Source organism: Astyanax mexicanus, chromosome 20, assembly GCF_023375975.1.
Source record: "Astyanax mexicanus isolate ESR-SI-001 chromosome 20, AstMex3_surface, whole genome shotgun sequence".
NCBI classification, from domain to species: domain Eukaryota; kingdom Metazoa; phylum Chordata; class Actinopteri; order Characiformes; family Acestrorhamphidae; genus Astyanax; species Astyanax mexicanus.
Genome location: NC_064427.1, coordinates 29,645,897 through 29,662,143, shown reverse-complemented (window position 1 = coordinate 29,662,143; position 16,247 = coordinate 29,645,897). Strand labels below are relative to the sequence as shown.

At 37.8% G+C, this 16,247-nt stretch overlaps 1 protein-coding gene across 2 annotated transcripts; it reads right to left on the bottom strand.

The window, feature by feature from the left end:
* Positions 1-952: 952 nt before the first annotated feature.
* proser1 (proline and serine rich 1) lies at positions 953-15,982 on the bottom strand. 2 transcript variants are annotated; one of them, XM_022681313.2, is made up of 12 exons: positions 15,397-15,982; positions 14,461-14,526; positions 13,841-13,909; positions 13,639-13,733; positions 13,437-13,530; positions 10,651-10,761; positions 10,425-10,508; positions 10,234-10,312; positions 8,920-9,012; positions 6,745-8,140; positions 5,037-5,175; positions 953-3,774 (listed from the first exon to the last, which is right to left on the bottom strand). In XM_022681313.2, the coding sequence occupies exons 1-12, from the start codon at positions 15,439-15,441 to the stop codon at positions 3,622-3,624; spliced, it is 2,424 nt and encodes an 807-aa protein (XP_022537034.2). In that variant the 5' UTR covers positions 15,442-15,982; the 3' UTR covers positions 953-3,621. The 2 variants fall into 2 exon arrangements, with proteins under 2 accessions (XP_022537034.2, XP_022537035.2); XM_022681314.2 differs by lacking the exon at positions 8,920-9,012.
* Between the last annotated feature and the right edge of the window lie 265 nt (positions 15,983-16,247).

Here is a 16,247-nt window from a genome sequence, read left to right as displayed (position 1 = left end):
CCTCCACCAGTCTTACACACTGCTTTTGAATAAATTTCTGCCACTCCTGGTGCAAAAAGTCAAGCAGTTCAGCTTGGTTTGATGGCTTGTGTTCATCCATCTTCCAATTTAAGTGGTCTCTTATTCTTTCCCAGGTCTGTATTTTAGGAAAATATAATATACCAAATAATTATAAATCTTGTTATAATTCTTCTATGAGATCTGATTGCCAGAAATAGTCATGTTATTCAGTTAACAGGTAAATCAACCTATTTAGATTTATTTAGCTTGTGTTGTAGCATTATTTAAATTACATTTTATAGTAGAAATTTTGTATTTAACTGCTGTCAGAATACTGTGTAAAACTAAATGTTAAGATTTGACGTTGTACCAAATATGAATCTTCTCCCTGAAACACATTTCCAGTAGTTATTTTATATATTACTGTAAAACAGAATATATAGTAGCACATGACATGTACACTACAGTATTGCCCAACACTTCAGGAAAAGGTTGATGTAAAATCAGTCACATGACCGAGACGTTTAGTCATTACTACAACAGTGTTACCACATTTCCATCATCCTGTAGTTGAAGGATTTAATTTCATTAAACTAAATCAAAACAATAGAATAAAACTGATACATTCAATATTTTGGAATTAAAGCTGAAATTCAAATATAAATGTATTAAGGTGACAATAGGATGGTAAATGTGTGATTGAGTAAAAGCTTCTAAGTGACCCAATGCACTGAAGCAGTAGTTTTTCTCTTGCTTAAACACATTTTGTAAACACCAACTTGACCTAAAACCCTGGGGTCAAATCTGTCATTGTACTTTCTTCTCACACCATTAAAGACCTGACCTCCTCATAATCATCCCTGAGAAAACAGAGAAAAACTCACATATTGTGTTTGTTGAAGACAATCAAATGAGAAATAAAAAAAAATCTTCCCAAGAAGTAAATACAAAGTTGTAGATTTTTTTTCTTTTAATTGTAGACGTTTCAAAATGTAACCTCATGTCCTTGATGCCCAAGTTAATCCGATTTTCATGAATTTCATGCAGTGAAGATATACTATACAGTGCTAAAATAGAAGAGCTCATTGTACAGTCAACTCCAGAATTATTGGCAAATTTTAGGAAAACGGATAAAAACAATCTCATAAAACATAAACATACAGTAACACAATGTGTCACTGATGCAGAGCATCACAAAAATAAAAAAATATTAGGGCACAATTAGCTCCCTCTTCTTTTAACTTAACTGTAAACATGAGTGAGGGAGTTACAACTGTGGTCCAAGAGATGCTGTACCTGTATTAAAAAAAACTGTACTATAACTCATCTATATTAGAGCAGGCAATAACAAAAACATAAACCATAAAAAGCCTGAAAAGCATGAAACAGCTGCAAAAAAAATCGTCAACAGTTGTGACAATAGCTCAGCTATTGCGATAAATAAGAATAATATCCTTACATACAGATCGAAAAAATGGTAAGCAAGACAAGGTAAGTGGTGTTAAGGTGTCAACTTCCCTCCAAGAAGGAACCTTTCTGGAGACGCTCTATGAAAAGAGTAAACCACAAAGCCATACAGCACCCAAACCTTGTAATGTGGTCATTTGAAACAAAAATGGAACTTTTTTTTGTCAGACACTCAAATATACTGTATAAATCCGTAGAAGCACTGTTTACCTACTGTTAAACATGGTGGCGGACCACTGATTCTTTTAGGTTTATGCTAATATGTTAAGGCATTCTTGAGTTATTAAGCTGAGAAGACTACAAGATGTGATTTTTGGGTCACCTGGCGCCTGGTGCCAGTTGGGTTAAAGTACTGGTACTAAATAAATGAGGTTTCTAATGGGGCTTTTGCCGTTTTTAATGACAAAGTATTTAAATACTTGAGATACATGAACATACATGAAGTAATGACTACCTAAATTAACAAATGCAAACTAAGCAGAAGTTCTGCTCGGAAGAGCTACAGACTACTGCTCCCTAGGATAGCAACCAATAATTATTATGGTAGTCGACTAATCTGACAATTATTTGTCATACCCATCTCTGTTTCTAGCTTTCTCCATTGCTTCACAATGATAAAAACAGTTCAATGTGGGATTTAAATGCCCTTCAAATGTCTAGAGCTTTGTTCTTAAAATGTGGAAGGTGCTTCTATTTAGTCAGGAAATGTGTAATCTGTTGTGGTTGGGCCCTTTTGGAGCCACGGGCAGAGTTGAGTATTGTGTTTCTGTCCACAGTACTTTGTTTAGTGCTACAAATTGATTAGTCGACAATGAACATTTAGAGACGACACATTTTTAATATCAACATTGTCAATTAATATCGACTAACTGTTGCATCCCTACTGCTTGCCCTCTCTCGCTCGCATTGTTTTGTATAGTACTTTACCCAAGTGGAGTGTTTTGCTCTATTTCTTATTAACACAGGTCTCATTTAATCATTAATAACAATTATTTACCCTTCTTTTTTCTCAGTTTTACTGGTCCAGAGATCTATATTAAAGCCCAAAGCATGTCTGCCACTCCCAGAACTGGCTGGAACTTGGCTGTGGATGGAGTTTTCATCAAGATGAACATAAAAATACAGCAAGAAATGACTGCAAAAAGAAATGCCAATAATTCTGTAGTTGACTGTAGTTTTTTTCAAGCATTACAATATAATAAAAAAACTCTGCCTGGAGAGGTAAATAGTTTGACAGGCAGAAAAAAAGATTAAACTAAAGAGCAGGCAAGTAGAAAAAAAAAGATTTATTTCATGATACTTAAACTAGCCTACACCTACTGTTGTTTCTAGTACAGTATGTGAGTCATAAACTTCATCTAGAAACAGATATATAGACCCACCATGAGTAAACCACAATGGTATCCTGTTCATCCAAATTCTTCTATACAGACACCGGCTTGTATAAAAAAAAAAAAACAGGTTAAAAAATAATAATATTAATAATAACCTACCACACACATCACACACACACATTTAACAGCTGCTTTACCCAGGGTATACAAGGGTATTCACATACAGTATATTTCCATTAGCTGGCTCTTGAGAAATTCCGAGAATTTCATGAAAGGAGTGTTAAAAGTAAAATCTTCACAGTTTTTCCAATGCCATACATCCATTCCATCATGATTTAATTACTTTTTCGGTAAAACCATCAAAACCATTACACTAACTGATGGTAAAGCCTCTCAAAACAAACAAACAAAAACTAAAAAACTAGTAAAAACACAATACTACAGAATAATGTAGTATTATTTTAATTTGTTTCAGAAATTATGATGCCTATTCCAACCATCATTGCTCTACCAAATCATGTGTCAAACTTTAAAACAAAGAAAACTGCATATCCAGCAGTAATGCTGCTGCTCAGAAGAGCTACAGACCACCGCTCTCCCCTCTCTCACGCTCATTCTTTTGTATAGTGGAGTGTTTTTTGCTGTTTATTATTAACAGCCTCTCACTGTCTCAATACAGGGCTTCTTTAATCATTAATAACAGTTATTATTTACCCTTATTTTTATTTCTCTCACACACTCTCTCTCCGAAACCACTCAAACCACTCTCAGTCGCCCATTTGAGGTACTGTGTTCCAGAAGTCCTTCCTCAGAGCGAGGATCACTGCCAGCCTAGCTGGGGATGCAGACCTGGCTGCAGAGGGAAGGGGGTTCCTGCAGCCGCAGAAGGAAAGGGGGTCCCTGCAGCAGCAGGGTAGCTGCTGAAGCCATTGGGCTGAGGATGGAAGCCATCTAATGCTGATGCAGAATGAGCCTGTACAAAAAAGAAGAAAAGAAAAACAAGCATTAAATCACTGGAGCTAATTTTAACAAAGCCAGTCATAAAGAACAGCAGGATTAGAAGACATACAGTTGATTCATCCAGTGGGAGTGGGATATACAGTTACAAAATCGTGCAAATTAATAAAAATCAATACAAAAGGCTAATAATTGTGCAATTAGTCCAGTCACTATACTATTTTTTGTTTAGGTGATATTGTAGTTTATTACAAATATTTCTGGAACAAAATATCATTTATTATCATTTTATGCCACTATTATAATGATAATGTACTAACATAATAACAATGCAATTACCTTTTTTTTTTTGCACTATAAGGCGCACCGGATTATAAGGTGCGCCATCAATGAATGTCTATTTTTTGCTCTATTTTTATACATAAAGATTACGTATACCGCTTTTTAAACGACACTATAAGGGGCTTCCATTTATTTACAGTAAGCTTAGATTCCTGAATTTCTCCAGCACTAAAGGCTGGAGCATTAGCATAAGCCAGGGTTGGCAGCAGGTTATAGGCCTATAACACTCACCTCTGAACGGGGAAATAGCGGTTAGCGGCTAATGCTAATGCTACTACAGTCCCGGTGCTGGAGAATTAAATTGTAACTCTTGTATAACGCTGTACTTCAGCACCTTACAACCTGACTGGTAAAATTGATACACAAGGAGCACTGGACTTAAAGACGCACTGACGTTTTTTTGCAAAGTTAAAGGATTTTAAGTGCGCATTATAGTGCAAAAAATATGGCATACATCTTTAAACAGCAATAAACATTTGGTAATTAGGAATAGATATTTAGATATTGAATACAAGAATCAGAAAATAGCTAAGAAACTAAAATAAAATTCAAATAAAAAACTGCTGTTTTAAACTAAACCTTTACAATAACGGAATCTCCTTGTTAAGAAACACAATGTGCATTGCTAAGTTGAATAAAAATTAAAAAGTTAATTAATACGTTAATCTCCATATACTGTAAAATGTCATTTCTATAACAGGCAAACACTTTCAAATTTATATTTTAATTATTGCGTTATGTTTTCTTTTTTAAACAGCCAACTTAACAATACAAATAAAGTGGACTAATGTTCATCCATTACATGGTCTCAAAAAATACAAATGTTATTTTATGTGGTAGCCAGATGAATTCTACTGAGAGCTTAGTCCCGTGTAGACCCCTAATAGAAAACCTCTGAAATGAATGAAGTGGAGAGGAGGGTTTGTAGTTTGGTACCTGTAGCAGTGCAGACTGAACAGCGGGGTTGTGGAGGCCTGAAAGGGCAGCAGGAGCAGCGCTGGAGGAAAAGCCAGGCATTCCGCCAGGAAACGACAGCAGTCCAGGGAACGCAGCTCCTCCTGGGGCCTGGAGAGCACTGATACACACAAATACAAGAATTATGACAAGCTGACAAATGTAAGGCAAAACAAGGAACTATTTGAATTTCAGAATGAAAATAAATCATAACAGTGATGATCTATAAAAAAAAACACACACATTTCTATTATTTTAATACGTTATCTGCCTCTGACCGGTGTTTATTATAGATCATATTATAGGTTTTAAGGAAAAGACATCCGTGGTGGGCATTTTTCTTTTGACTTTTCTTCATATAGATATTACAATTATACCATTTTGACCACATTTAAAAAAAATATACTGTAATATAATGTTTGCAGTTTAAAAAAAAAGACCCCCTTGATTTAAAAAGTTTTGATTAAAAATTCATATAGTCTTTGGTAGTTATCTGATTAAGAAGGCAAATAGTATTATTTTATCTGTCGTTCATTTAACCCTAACCCTTTCCCTATCGCATTTTGACCAAGAAGCATGGTATTTATCTTTGATGATATAAATGGCAATTAAACTTTGAGCTTTATGGCAGACACATGACCTAGAATGGAAAATCACATACTGGTGTAATTTCAATTAGTCATTTACAACCAGGGCTTCTAAACTCTAAGAGCCCTCAGTATGCACTCCGTAGACCTGTGGCTCAATCAATATTCTATACTATCCTGATAACAGGCTCTGGGGGAACCTCTTTTATTAGGCTGTGAAATTCTTGGTAGAGCTCTTTCTGGGCTTTGTCACTTGGGTGGGTCAGAGTAACTTTAAGCATGATTTTTTACAACCATGGTCAAGTGTTTTACAAACAAACGTGTTGCAGATACAGAAACAGCACTTTGAAGATAACATTATATCTGTGTGCAAATACAGTACCAGACAAAAGTATTGGACACGTCACCTCATTCAATGTTTTTATACATATATATTTTTTCCTACATTGTAATTTAATACTGAAGTTATCCAGCCTATAAAGAAACACATAAGGAATCATGTAGTAACTTAAAAATGTTTAACCAAAATACTTTTATTTGGGGTGCTGTTAACTTGTGGTTTCTGAGGCTGGTAACTTTGATAAACGTATCCTGTACAACAAAGGTAACTCTTGCTCTTCCTTTTCTAAGGCGGTTCTGATGAAAGCCAGTTTCATCACAACATTTTTGATGGTCTTTGACTGAACTTGAGGGTACTTCAGTTAATTATTTAAATAGGGCGTTTCACTGTATACTAACTCTACCTCTTCATAACTTTACAACTGATGCTCTCAAACACATTAAGTGGAAAATAAGTTCAATTTATACACTGAAAGCCATTCCAGGGGACTACCTCATAAAGCTGACTGAGAAAATCCAGCCAAGATGCGTAAAGCTGTTATTTAAGCAAGTGGTGACTACTAGAATCTAAAATCTAAAACAAATTCTGGTTTGTTTAACACTTTTTTGTTTTCTAAACAATTTCAAATGTTTTTCTTCGTAGTTTGGATAACTTCACTTTTAATCTACATCACAGACATATTTTTTATTGGCTGGTACGGTATTAGCTTTTTAAAAACCACAGAACCTGTTGTGGGCACTGTGTACTCAATGTAAACTCTTACCTAGGCTGGCCCACCAGTGCAGGGTTAAAGTTGGAGCTGAACGCCGAGGCAAAGCCTGGAAGCACAGGGGAATTGGAGGGCACTCCTGCTGCTGCCGCCGCTGCCACTGCTGCTGCCTGAAGAGGGGCCACTGTGGCCACTGAGGACGATGCCCCTGGGAGCCCCATGAAGGAAGAGAGCACAGGACTACCTGCTGCAGGGGCACCTGAACCCCCAAACCCAGGGAAGGCAGGGTTGGCACCTGGGGCAAGTCCTGGGAACATCGATTGGGCTGTGGTCAGTCCGAGGCCGAAGGCAGCTGAAGCTCCCGCATGGTCCAGACCGGAGTATACAGTGGAGGCCGTTGGTGGAACGACGGAATTGGACGAGTGCATTGAGGACTGGGCTCCGGGGAGAGGTGAGGCTGTGGACATTGAGGGGAAAGGGGAGATGCCGGCAAATGGAGTGCTGGGGCTTCCTCCTGGTTGAGCAGACAAACCCTGCAGGCCAGCAATTACTGCAGAGCCTGGTAGGGAGGGTTGAGGAGACGCACTACTGTGACTCAGGCCCAAAGAGCGTGCCAGGGCAGCGGAGTTAGGCATTACAAGGGAACTAAGCGAGGGAGTCCCGGAGCGAGATGACGGCCCTTTGAAGGCAGATGGGACAGGGCTGTTACTGCCACTACCTCCGCTGTGATGACCTATGGAGCTCATTGGCTGATCACTATACAGTGCAGGATTTGCTAAACCAGCTTGTAAGTGGCTTGGTGATGGCTTGGGGCTAGGGGCGCAAGTCGCTGTGGGGGTGCCTGAAGGCAAAGCCCCCAGACCTTGCATGCCAGGAGTGGAGCGTCCATGAGGCAGCCCTGAAGGCGTGTAGCTTCGTATGACTGATCCAGAGGATTTGGACTGCATGTGATCTAATTGGGCCTCAGCAGAGGGTGGGAATCCTTTCATAGCAGACAGTCCCATAACCTGAGAAGACAGAGGGTCCGGCGTACCTCTTGGATTAGGACCCAGGGGAGTTCCAGAGCGGGATGACCCATGGAAAGATTGTGCCGTGCCAGGTCTACCAGGAGTGCCAGAGGGCGTGTGAGCTTTGATAACTGATGGGGTGTTCCTGCCAGAAGGGGTCATAGCAGGTCCAGGGGTGCTGTGGCCACTGGGGCTAGGGGCAACCTGAGGAGAGCCAATAGGCATAGGAGGGCTCTTGATGACAGAGGAAGAAGAGTTGGGGCCAGGAGAGTGTGTAACAGAGCCCTGAGATGGGACCATGCCAGGGAAGACGGGGGTTATTGGAGTGGTTGGCTGAGCCTGTGAGGTAGAAGGCGTAGGAGGAGCTGAACTGGAAGGCGAGATTGTGGATGCGGCCGAGCCACTGGAAGGGGGGTTCTGCTGAATGGCAGGTCGAGTGTAAGCTGAAATAAGTAGGAAAAAAGAATTAATAATAGATAGTGAAAGTCCTCAACTAAAAACTATAAATTGTGCCGCAAAGATTTAGGGACCCAAGCACACCATGCAAAGCTGCGTTTTAACATTTTTTTAAAAATACTAGTTAATTTCCAGCATTATATTCACTCAAAACCACCACCTGAAGAATGAAAGGTATACAAAAACACCACCGACTTATTCAAATCACCACAAACCTGCTTAGAACCAGATGTTGATATGTTGACATACTAAGCAAAACCACTGAAAACTCTGACTCGAACAACAGGGGGGAGGAGAAAAAAAAGTTCTACTACGCAAAACCACAACCCATTTATTGGTGAAAAACTATGCAGTCAGATAGATAGCTTAGAGGTTAAGAAAAGCTTCATAAATCAAGAAAAACAACCCATTCTGCACCATATAAAGCCCCATCATGTACAAGCCACATATAGTAAACACAGCCATTCAAGTCAATTCACTGCACATAATTTACAATGCTATTAATCTACAAAAAAAACTTAATTCATTATCATTTTAAACTCAACAACTTGAGCTCTCAATATTCTGGTCACAAAATTAGTCACAGTTTTTCTGAAGCGCTAAACTGATGTTAATTAGGAAGCATGCCGAGTTCACTAGGCGGACACAGCAGAGCACGTGCTGGTGAGGTGCAGGGGCAGTTAGCATGGGGGCAGTTAGCACAGCTCTTTGAGCATCAGCAATGGCAGTGGCAGTGACAGCATCAGCGGCAGGAGTTGTGTCATACCTGCTGATCTCGAAGCGGCACTGTAGGGAGGGGGTGGCACGCTGGCAGTAATGACCCCTCCCACTGAGACCAGGCCAGCATTGTTGTATGCACCTGAGCAGGGGAACAGAGCCTGCTGGGTAGTGGGTTTACACTACTCCAAAAAGACAAAATCTCGCCACCAAGTTCAAATTGCACACAGATCACAGAATTGTTACCTATTGCTTTAGAATTATTCACTATAAACTTTACCGCTGTTTCTCTCTGTAGAGGTATACAGTATATTCTTAATACTAAGAGGTATGAGCAGTACAGAAAGATAAAAAACTAGTCAAATATAAAAGTCATTGCTTATATGAATTTTTAATAAATATAAATGAAGGAAATGTAGTTGGAGAACATTTTATAACGTAAATATATTCTATAGCTAAGTAAGACGTACATAAAAAAACACAAAAAAAGGGCTTAAGATTCACAAATTATTTTTTTATTATGTCATAGCAGCACTATTTAGACAAAGTATTGGAAGACCTGCTCATTCGTTATTTATTAAAAAAAGAAATTGCTGTTTTTGTTAGGGTAACTGTTTCTATAGTCCAGGAAAGGCTTTCTAATAGATTTTGAAGAATTGCAGTAAGGATATAATTGTTGTCTTTGCAATGTTCAGGAGAACGTTAGATAGGTCTGAATGTTGGATAATTAGACTCATTGAGTATATTTATATTTGTTAAAATTTTAAACAATGACATTTAGCAATGTTTAAAAGGAATAAACTTTCTTTAAATGTTAATCCTTTTTTTTAACAACCTTCTTCTGTCTTTCACTCTATGAGAAGAGGCCACTTCCTGCGTAAGTACATTTAGTCAACTCTTAAACATCCTTAAATATGAGAAGGAGACATATTTTAGTTAACACTTTAGCTCTTCATTCTCATCAATATAAAAGCCACCAAATAAATGCAGCCATTAGTAAATTATAAGGCATTAATACATTAAATACATTAATGACTAAGTAACAAGGTTGCAGCTTAACAGATTAACCATTACAGAAAGTAGTTCCTATCTGACTGTTTTTACTTTCTTTCTTGCTGGTCATTATGCCATGTGAGTCTTTGTCTCTCCCTTCTTTTCTCTTTGTCTTTAACTTTCTCTCTCCATCACACACAGTGCAGCTGGCTGCACACCTTTCAAGAGCAAAGTTTCTTGTCAATTTCCTAATAAGAACTAACACACACCTAATTTCTTCATCACCCTGATCGGGTCACTTCATCCTCTCTTACAGAGCTTACTGTACTGTCTATGCATGTTTATTTAACTGTTTAATCTTTCATCTTACTTGGTGCAATGGTGGCATGTGGTCTGCAGGGTGGGATCGGGTAGGGGACAGGCCTGTGTGGATTGTAGCTTGAGGGAGACTGGTTAAAAAAGGGAAAAAATAACAAGAATTGCAACGAGTTAAACAGAGGAAATCCAAACAATAAAGTAAAAAGAGTATTTCATACTTTAAATCAGAGAAAAGAAACTTACTGGTTTGCTGGGTCCAATAATTCGATTAGCAATCCCCTTCCCCTCCGCACTAATCTCCTCTCCCTCTTTTCTTGGAGGTAAGCCCTTAGATTTGAAAATAATGTATAGTAAAATAAATAACTGAAATGCATCAACCACTGAATTAATTACATGTTACAAACTAGATGAAACTAGAGCTTTAAATCTATTAAAACTGCTTAAGTAAGCTCAAGAGGATGATACTCACAGGGAAGGTTCCAGTGAGCTGGCTGGGTTTGCCTTTTGGGTAAGGGTTACCAGGGATCATCCCACAAGAGGAAATCATCGCCACTGGGGCCTTACATCCCACTTTACACACCTGAACAGAATGTACAGCACACTCAGTGCACAGCAGCATCAGAATCAGAAGTACAGTATATTTAAAGCATATTCTTTAGATTCTTGAGATTAGAATGACATGCTGGATGGCACCCAGTCTGAGTTCATAAGAGACAATAGGCATCAGACTGAGACAATCAGCAGCAGCAATGTGGCAAAAACTCTACAGCCTGGCTAGTCAATAAAGCATTTAAACCCGTGCTGATCTGATTCATGCATAAAAAGAAGAACATGTTCATGAACATTGTTTTATTTCTATGAAATACAAGATAAATGTCACTTTTGGTTGGTCACACATTCAGCTACAACCCCTGGCAAAAAGTATGGAATCACCAGTCTTGGATGAGCACTCCTTCAGACATTTCATTCTGTAAAACAAACTCTGATCAAAAACATGATACAATAATAAGGTCATTCCAAAGTGCAACTTGTTGGCTTTCAGGAACACTCAAAGAAATGAAGAAAAAACATTGTGGAAGTCAGTGAATGTTACTTTTATTGACCAACCACAGGGAAAAAAATATGGAATCACTCAATTCTGAGGAAAAAAGTATGGAATCATGAAAAACAGATAAACAAAAGATGATTCAAAATACATCACTAGTATTTAGTTGCACCACCTTTGGCTTTTATAACGGCTTTCAGTCTCTGAGGCATGGACTTGATGAGTGACAAACAGTATTCTGCATCAATTTGGTGCCAACTCTCTTTGATAGCAGTTGCCAGATCAGCTTTGCAGGTCGGAGCCTTCTTGTGGACCATTTTTTTCAATTTCCACCACAGGTTTTCAATTGGGTTGAGATCTGGACTATTTGCAGGCCATGACATCGACTGAATGTGTCTTTCTCCAAGGAATGCCTTCACTGTTTTTGCCCTATGGCACGATGCATTGTCATCTTGGAAAATTATTTCATTATCTCCAAACATCTGTTCAATTGAAGGGATGAGAAAACTGTCCAAAATGTCAATGTAAACTTGTGCATTGATAGAAGAATTAACCACAGTCATCTCCCCAGTGCCTTTGCCTGACATGCAGCCCCATATCATCAAGGACTCTGGAAATTTGGTTGTTTTCTTCAGGCAGGCCTCTTCATAAATCTCACTGGAACGGCACCAAACAAAAGTTCCAGCATCATCACCTTGTCCAATGCAGATTCTTGACTCATCACTGAAGATAACTTTCATCCAGTCATCCACAGTCCATGATTGCCTCTCCTTAGCCCACTGCAGTCTTGTTCTTTTATGTTTAGGTGTCAATGATGGTTTTCTTTTAGCTTTCCTGTATTGAAATCCCATTTCCTTTAGGCGATTTCTTACGGTTCGGTCACATACATTGGCTCCAGCTTCTTCCCATTTATGCTTCATCTGTTTAGTTGTACTTTTTCGGTTTTCAAGACAAATGGCCTTAAGTTGCTTGTCTTGACGCTTTGATGTCTTTCTCGGTCTACCAGTACGCTTGGCTTTAACAACCATTCCATGCTGTTTGTATTTGGTCCATATCTTGGATACAGCTGACCGTGAACAGCCCACATCTTTAGCAACCATGCGTGAAGAGTTACCTTCTTCAAGAAGTTTCACAATCCTCTCTTTTGTTTCAAGAGACATTTCTCTTGTTGGAGCCATGGTTCTTGCCACTCTAATTCGTCCAGCAGCCCTCCAAAGTGTCATGACTGCAGGTGTTTTTAACTGCAGACTAACGAGCAGATTTAATCTGAGGCAGGTGTCCATTTAGGGAAAGGAAATTGACTGGGTGTGTCCTTATTTTCTACCTTCAATTTGAGTGATTCCATACTTTTTTCCTCAGAATTGAGTGATTCCATATTTTTTTCCCTGTGGTTGGTCAATAAAAGTAACATTCACTGACTTCCACAATGTTTTTTCTTCATTTCTTTGAGTGTTCCTGAAAGCCAACAAGTTGCACTTTGGAATGACCTTATTATTGTATCATGTTTTTGATCAGAGTTTGTTTTACAGAATGAAATGTCTGAAGGAGTGCTCATCCAAGACTGGTGATTCCATACTTTTTGCCAGGGGTTGTATAACAAAATAATTGCATATGCATTGTACTAAGCATTATAATTATTTATTCTTAAAATATAATTGCACTACACAGCTAAAAAAAATTGATGAGTTTCTTTCATTTTACCAATATCAAAACCTCTGGAATATAATCAAGAGGAATATTGATGATCTCAAGCCATCAAACCAAGCTGAACTTTTTGAATTTTTGCATCAGTAGTGGCATAAAGTTATCCAAAAGCAGTGCGTAAAACTGGTGGAGGAGAACATGCCAAGACGCATGAAAACTGTAATTAAAATCAGTGTTATTCCATCAAATATTGATTTCTGAACTTTTAAAACTTTCTTTGCATTATTTGAGGTCTGAAAGCTTTGCATCTTTTTTGTTATTTCAGCCATTTCTCATTTTCTGCAAATAAATGCTCTATATTACGATATGTTTATTTAAAATTTGTGAGAAATGTCCGTAGTTTATAGAATAAAACAACAATATTCATTTTACTCAAACATATATCTATAAATAGCAAAATCAGAAAAACTGATACAGAAACTGAGGTCTAATTTGTTTCCAGAGCTGTATGCAGTTTCGCAACAAAAAAATGAATAGTAGAAAGAAGTTTATATAATTTATTTTACCTGTTCGAGTATCCGGCGTGCTCGTTTCTTCTCTGACAGGTGAACACGGAACTGATCCTCCACCGGGCGATAATTATGGGCATCAGATATATTGCTGTCATTGAAATGCAAACATTTAAATTAAAACCTGAACAAATTATATAACATGCTGCTGAAACAAGCACGCAGCAGAAACGTTATTATCCAGTCCTTCACAACTTACAGTGCAATCAGCTCCAGCACAATGAGCTTGTCCTTTGAGAACGTGAAAGTGTTCAAAATGTTTGCAACCTTGGTTGTAGGAATAGCCACCATTTTCTACCAAGAGGAAAAAAAGTTCTTAATTAATGCTTATTAAGCTCACTTCAATTAAACAAGTCAAAGGCACTGATTTTAACAGAACAACAAAACAAGCAGCCACTTACATGTTGAAACGCTTTGACTGCTTTTATCTGTGGCTCTGCCCAGGAGAAGTATTTCAGAATGTCAATCACCTAATAAAGGAATATGAAAGGCAAACAGAAATCAGCATCAAATATATTGGATTTGTTTTCTCTAATTTTTTTCTCCCCATTTACACCACCTATCAGCTGGACTCCCCAATCACTAGGAATACCCCCTATGTCAGGAGTGTGAAAACTAGCACGTGCCTCCTCTGACACATGTGAAGGCTAACAATTATCCCACAAACATTAGTGTTTAACTTAAATTTCTTAAAATGACAAAGAGATTCTAATACAGTAAACATTCACAAGAATAAAACAGAAATATTTCCAGAAATAAAATGTAAGACTTTAATTGGTGATGCAATATGCACATATGCATGTACATCGACAGACCTGCACTACACACAAGGCAAATTAAATAGGTCATCCTTTTTGCTGCTTGATATAAAAGGATAATACATAACATATACAGGCTGATACATACATGTGTAATATCAGATATCACACCGGAATTTCCAGAATTCCTATATATGCATCCCTAATCTGAAGAACCTTTATTTTAAAAAGTGAAGTTTACAGCAGACATTTAGCTACTGTACCTGTTCACTGGAGAAATAGCCGTGCACCTGCTCTATTGCTTTGATGCGCTGGTCTGTCAACACACACTGAAATAAAGAGAAAACCAAAACTAAAGTTATGACAGTTTCAGCTGATAAAATATACTGTAATTCAAGTAACAATATGAACAATAATAAAACACAGAACACAAAAGATACAGCATCTGTATCTACAAACTTGTAACCTGTAATCAGTGAACATCAGGGACATATACTGCAATTTACATACATTAAAATATCTGAAATGTTAAAAAAAAATCATACTAACATTTAGGGCTGGACGATATAAACAAAATTTAGATCACAATATATTCCTTAATTTTAATTGACATAACAGGTTTATAGTGTTGGGTGACACAGTAAAAATACTATATCAAAACTTTACTTCCACGATATACAGTATATATCATGTTTTGAAAAGCAGAATTTTGTATTACATTTCTGCAACTCATCTTACAATTAATAAACAGGGTTTTTACTCTCTGTAATTAAACGTTCAGATGGATCAGTGTTTTTAAGCAGTGTGAGAGACTTGTGGAGTAGAACAAGCCAGGATGCATAAAAACCAGGGTTATTCCATCAAATATTGATTTCTGAATTCTTACATATTTATGAATATGAACTTGTTTTCTTTGCATTATTTGAGGTCTGAAATCTCTGTATATTTTTTGTATTTTCATCCATTTTTCATTTTTTGCAAATAAATGCTCCAAATGACAATATTTTTATTTGGTAGTTTATAGAATAAAACAACAATGTTAATTTTACCCAAATATATACCTATAACGTTACATAGCAAAATCAGAGAAACTGATTCAGAAACTGAAGTGTCTCTTAATTTAACTGTATTTGCAACCTAACATATCTAATTCACAGAAGACATTTTTTATGCTTACACAGTGTATATTTAATAAATACCTTTTTTATTTCGTCCAGGACGATATCAAAAGATTTCTTGTCCATCTTGAACCCACGTTAGTTCCTGCTGTGGCTGCAGTTCTGAGGGAGTCAGTCTAGCTTGTTTTGGTCTCAGTGAATGGAAATCTATTAGCCAGCTAGCTAACCAACAAGCTAACACCGTGCAGGTTATTCAAATACATTAATAAATCACAGTTATCGTGAGAAATGTAAAACAACAGAAGCGTAAACAGGTGCTGCTCGCTGATAAAGAGCTGGTTATGGGTCTCAGTAGTTACTGTAATTCAGTAACTTCATGTCTGCAGGCTTTCAGCACTGCGGCTAATGCTAGCTATAGCAGCTAGGCTAGCTATTGATCTGCAGGCTGCCCCGCATCACTGCGGCCGACAATAAACACTAAATTAACGCTCGGCTGTACTTCTATCATACTCAGATTATCAGGAGAACACATCCGCTTTGAACTGCGCTACTGCAGAAATAAGAACAGCCAGAGAAAAGCATAATTATCGCTGTTTCTATTATGTCTGTTGTTCTCGCTGGTAGCTGGTTAGCCTCTGGCTAACCGGAAATACGCAATCACGCGATGTCCTGCGGTAGGACCCAGTGCACATGTTTGTGACTCATGACGAATCTCAAATCCTTGCATGCACCCTACACCCTAGTTAGTTTTTTTTTTACATAGAGCCCCTTAACAGTGTTTTTGAGATTAATAATATAAGCTAATATAAGCTATACAGCCTATATTTATTAATTAATCAAGCACGAGTGTCACAAATATATTCATTACTGCGTAGCCCCTATGGTGACATCATGTTAAAAAATAATGCATGGCCACCACTTACTAAGGTATG

Bases quoted from the DNA above. Each gene is read 5' to 3' on its own strand.
- proser1 (XM_022681313.2), bottom strand. From the start codon at position 15,441: ATGGACAAGAAATCTTTTGATATCGTCCTGGACGAAATAAAAAAG. The intron at 13,531-13,638 runs GTAAGTTGTGAA...TTTCAATGACAG, and splicing joins GTGCTGGAGCTGATTGCACT to CAATATATCTGATGCCCATA. The intron at 10,509-10,650 runs GTGAGTATCATC...TTCAAATCTAAG, and splicing joins AGCTCACTGGAACCTTCCCT to GGCTTACCTCCAAGAAAAGA.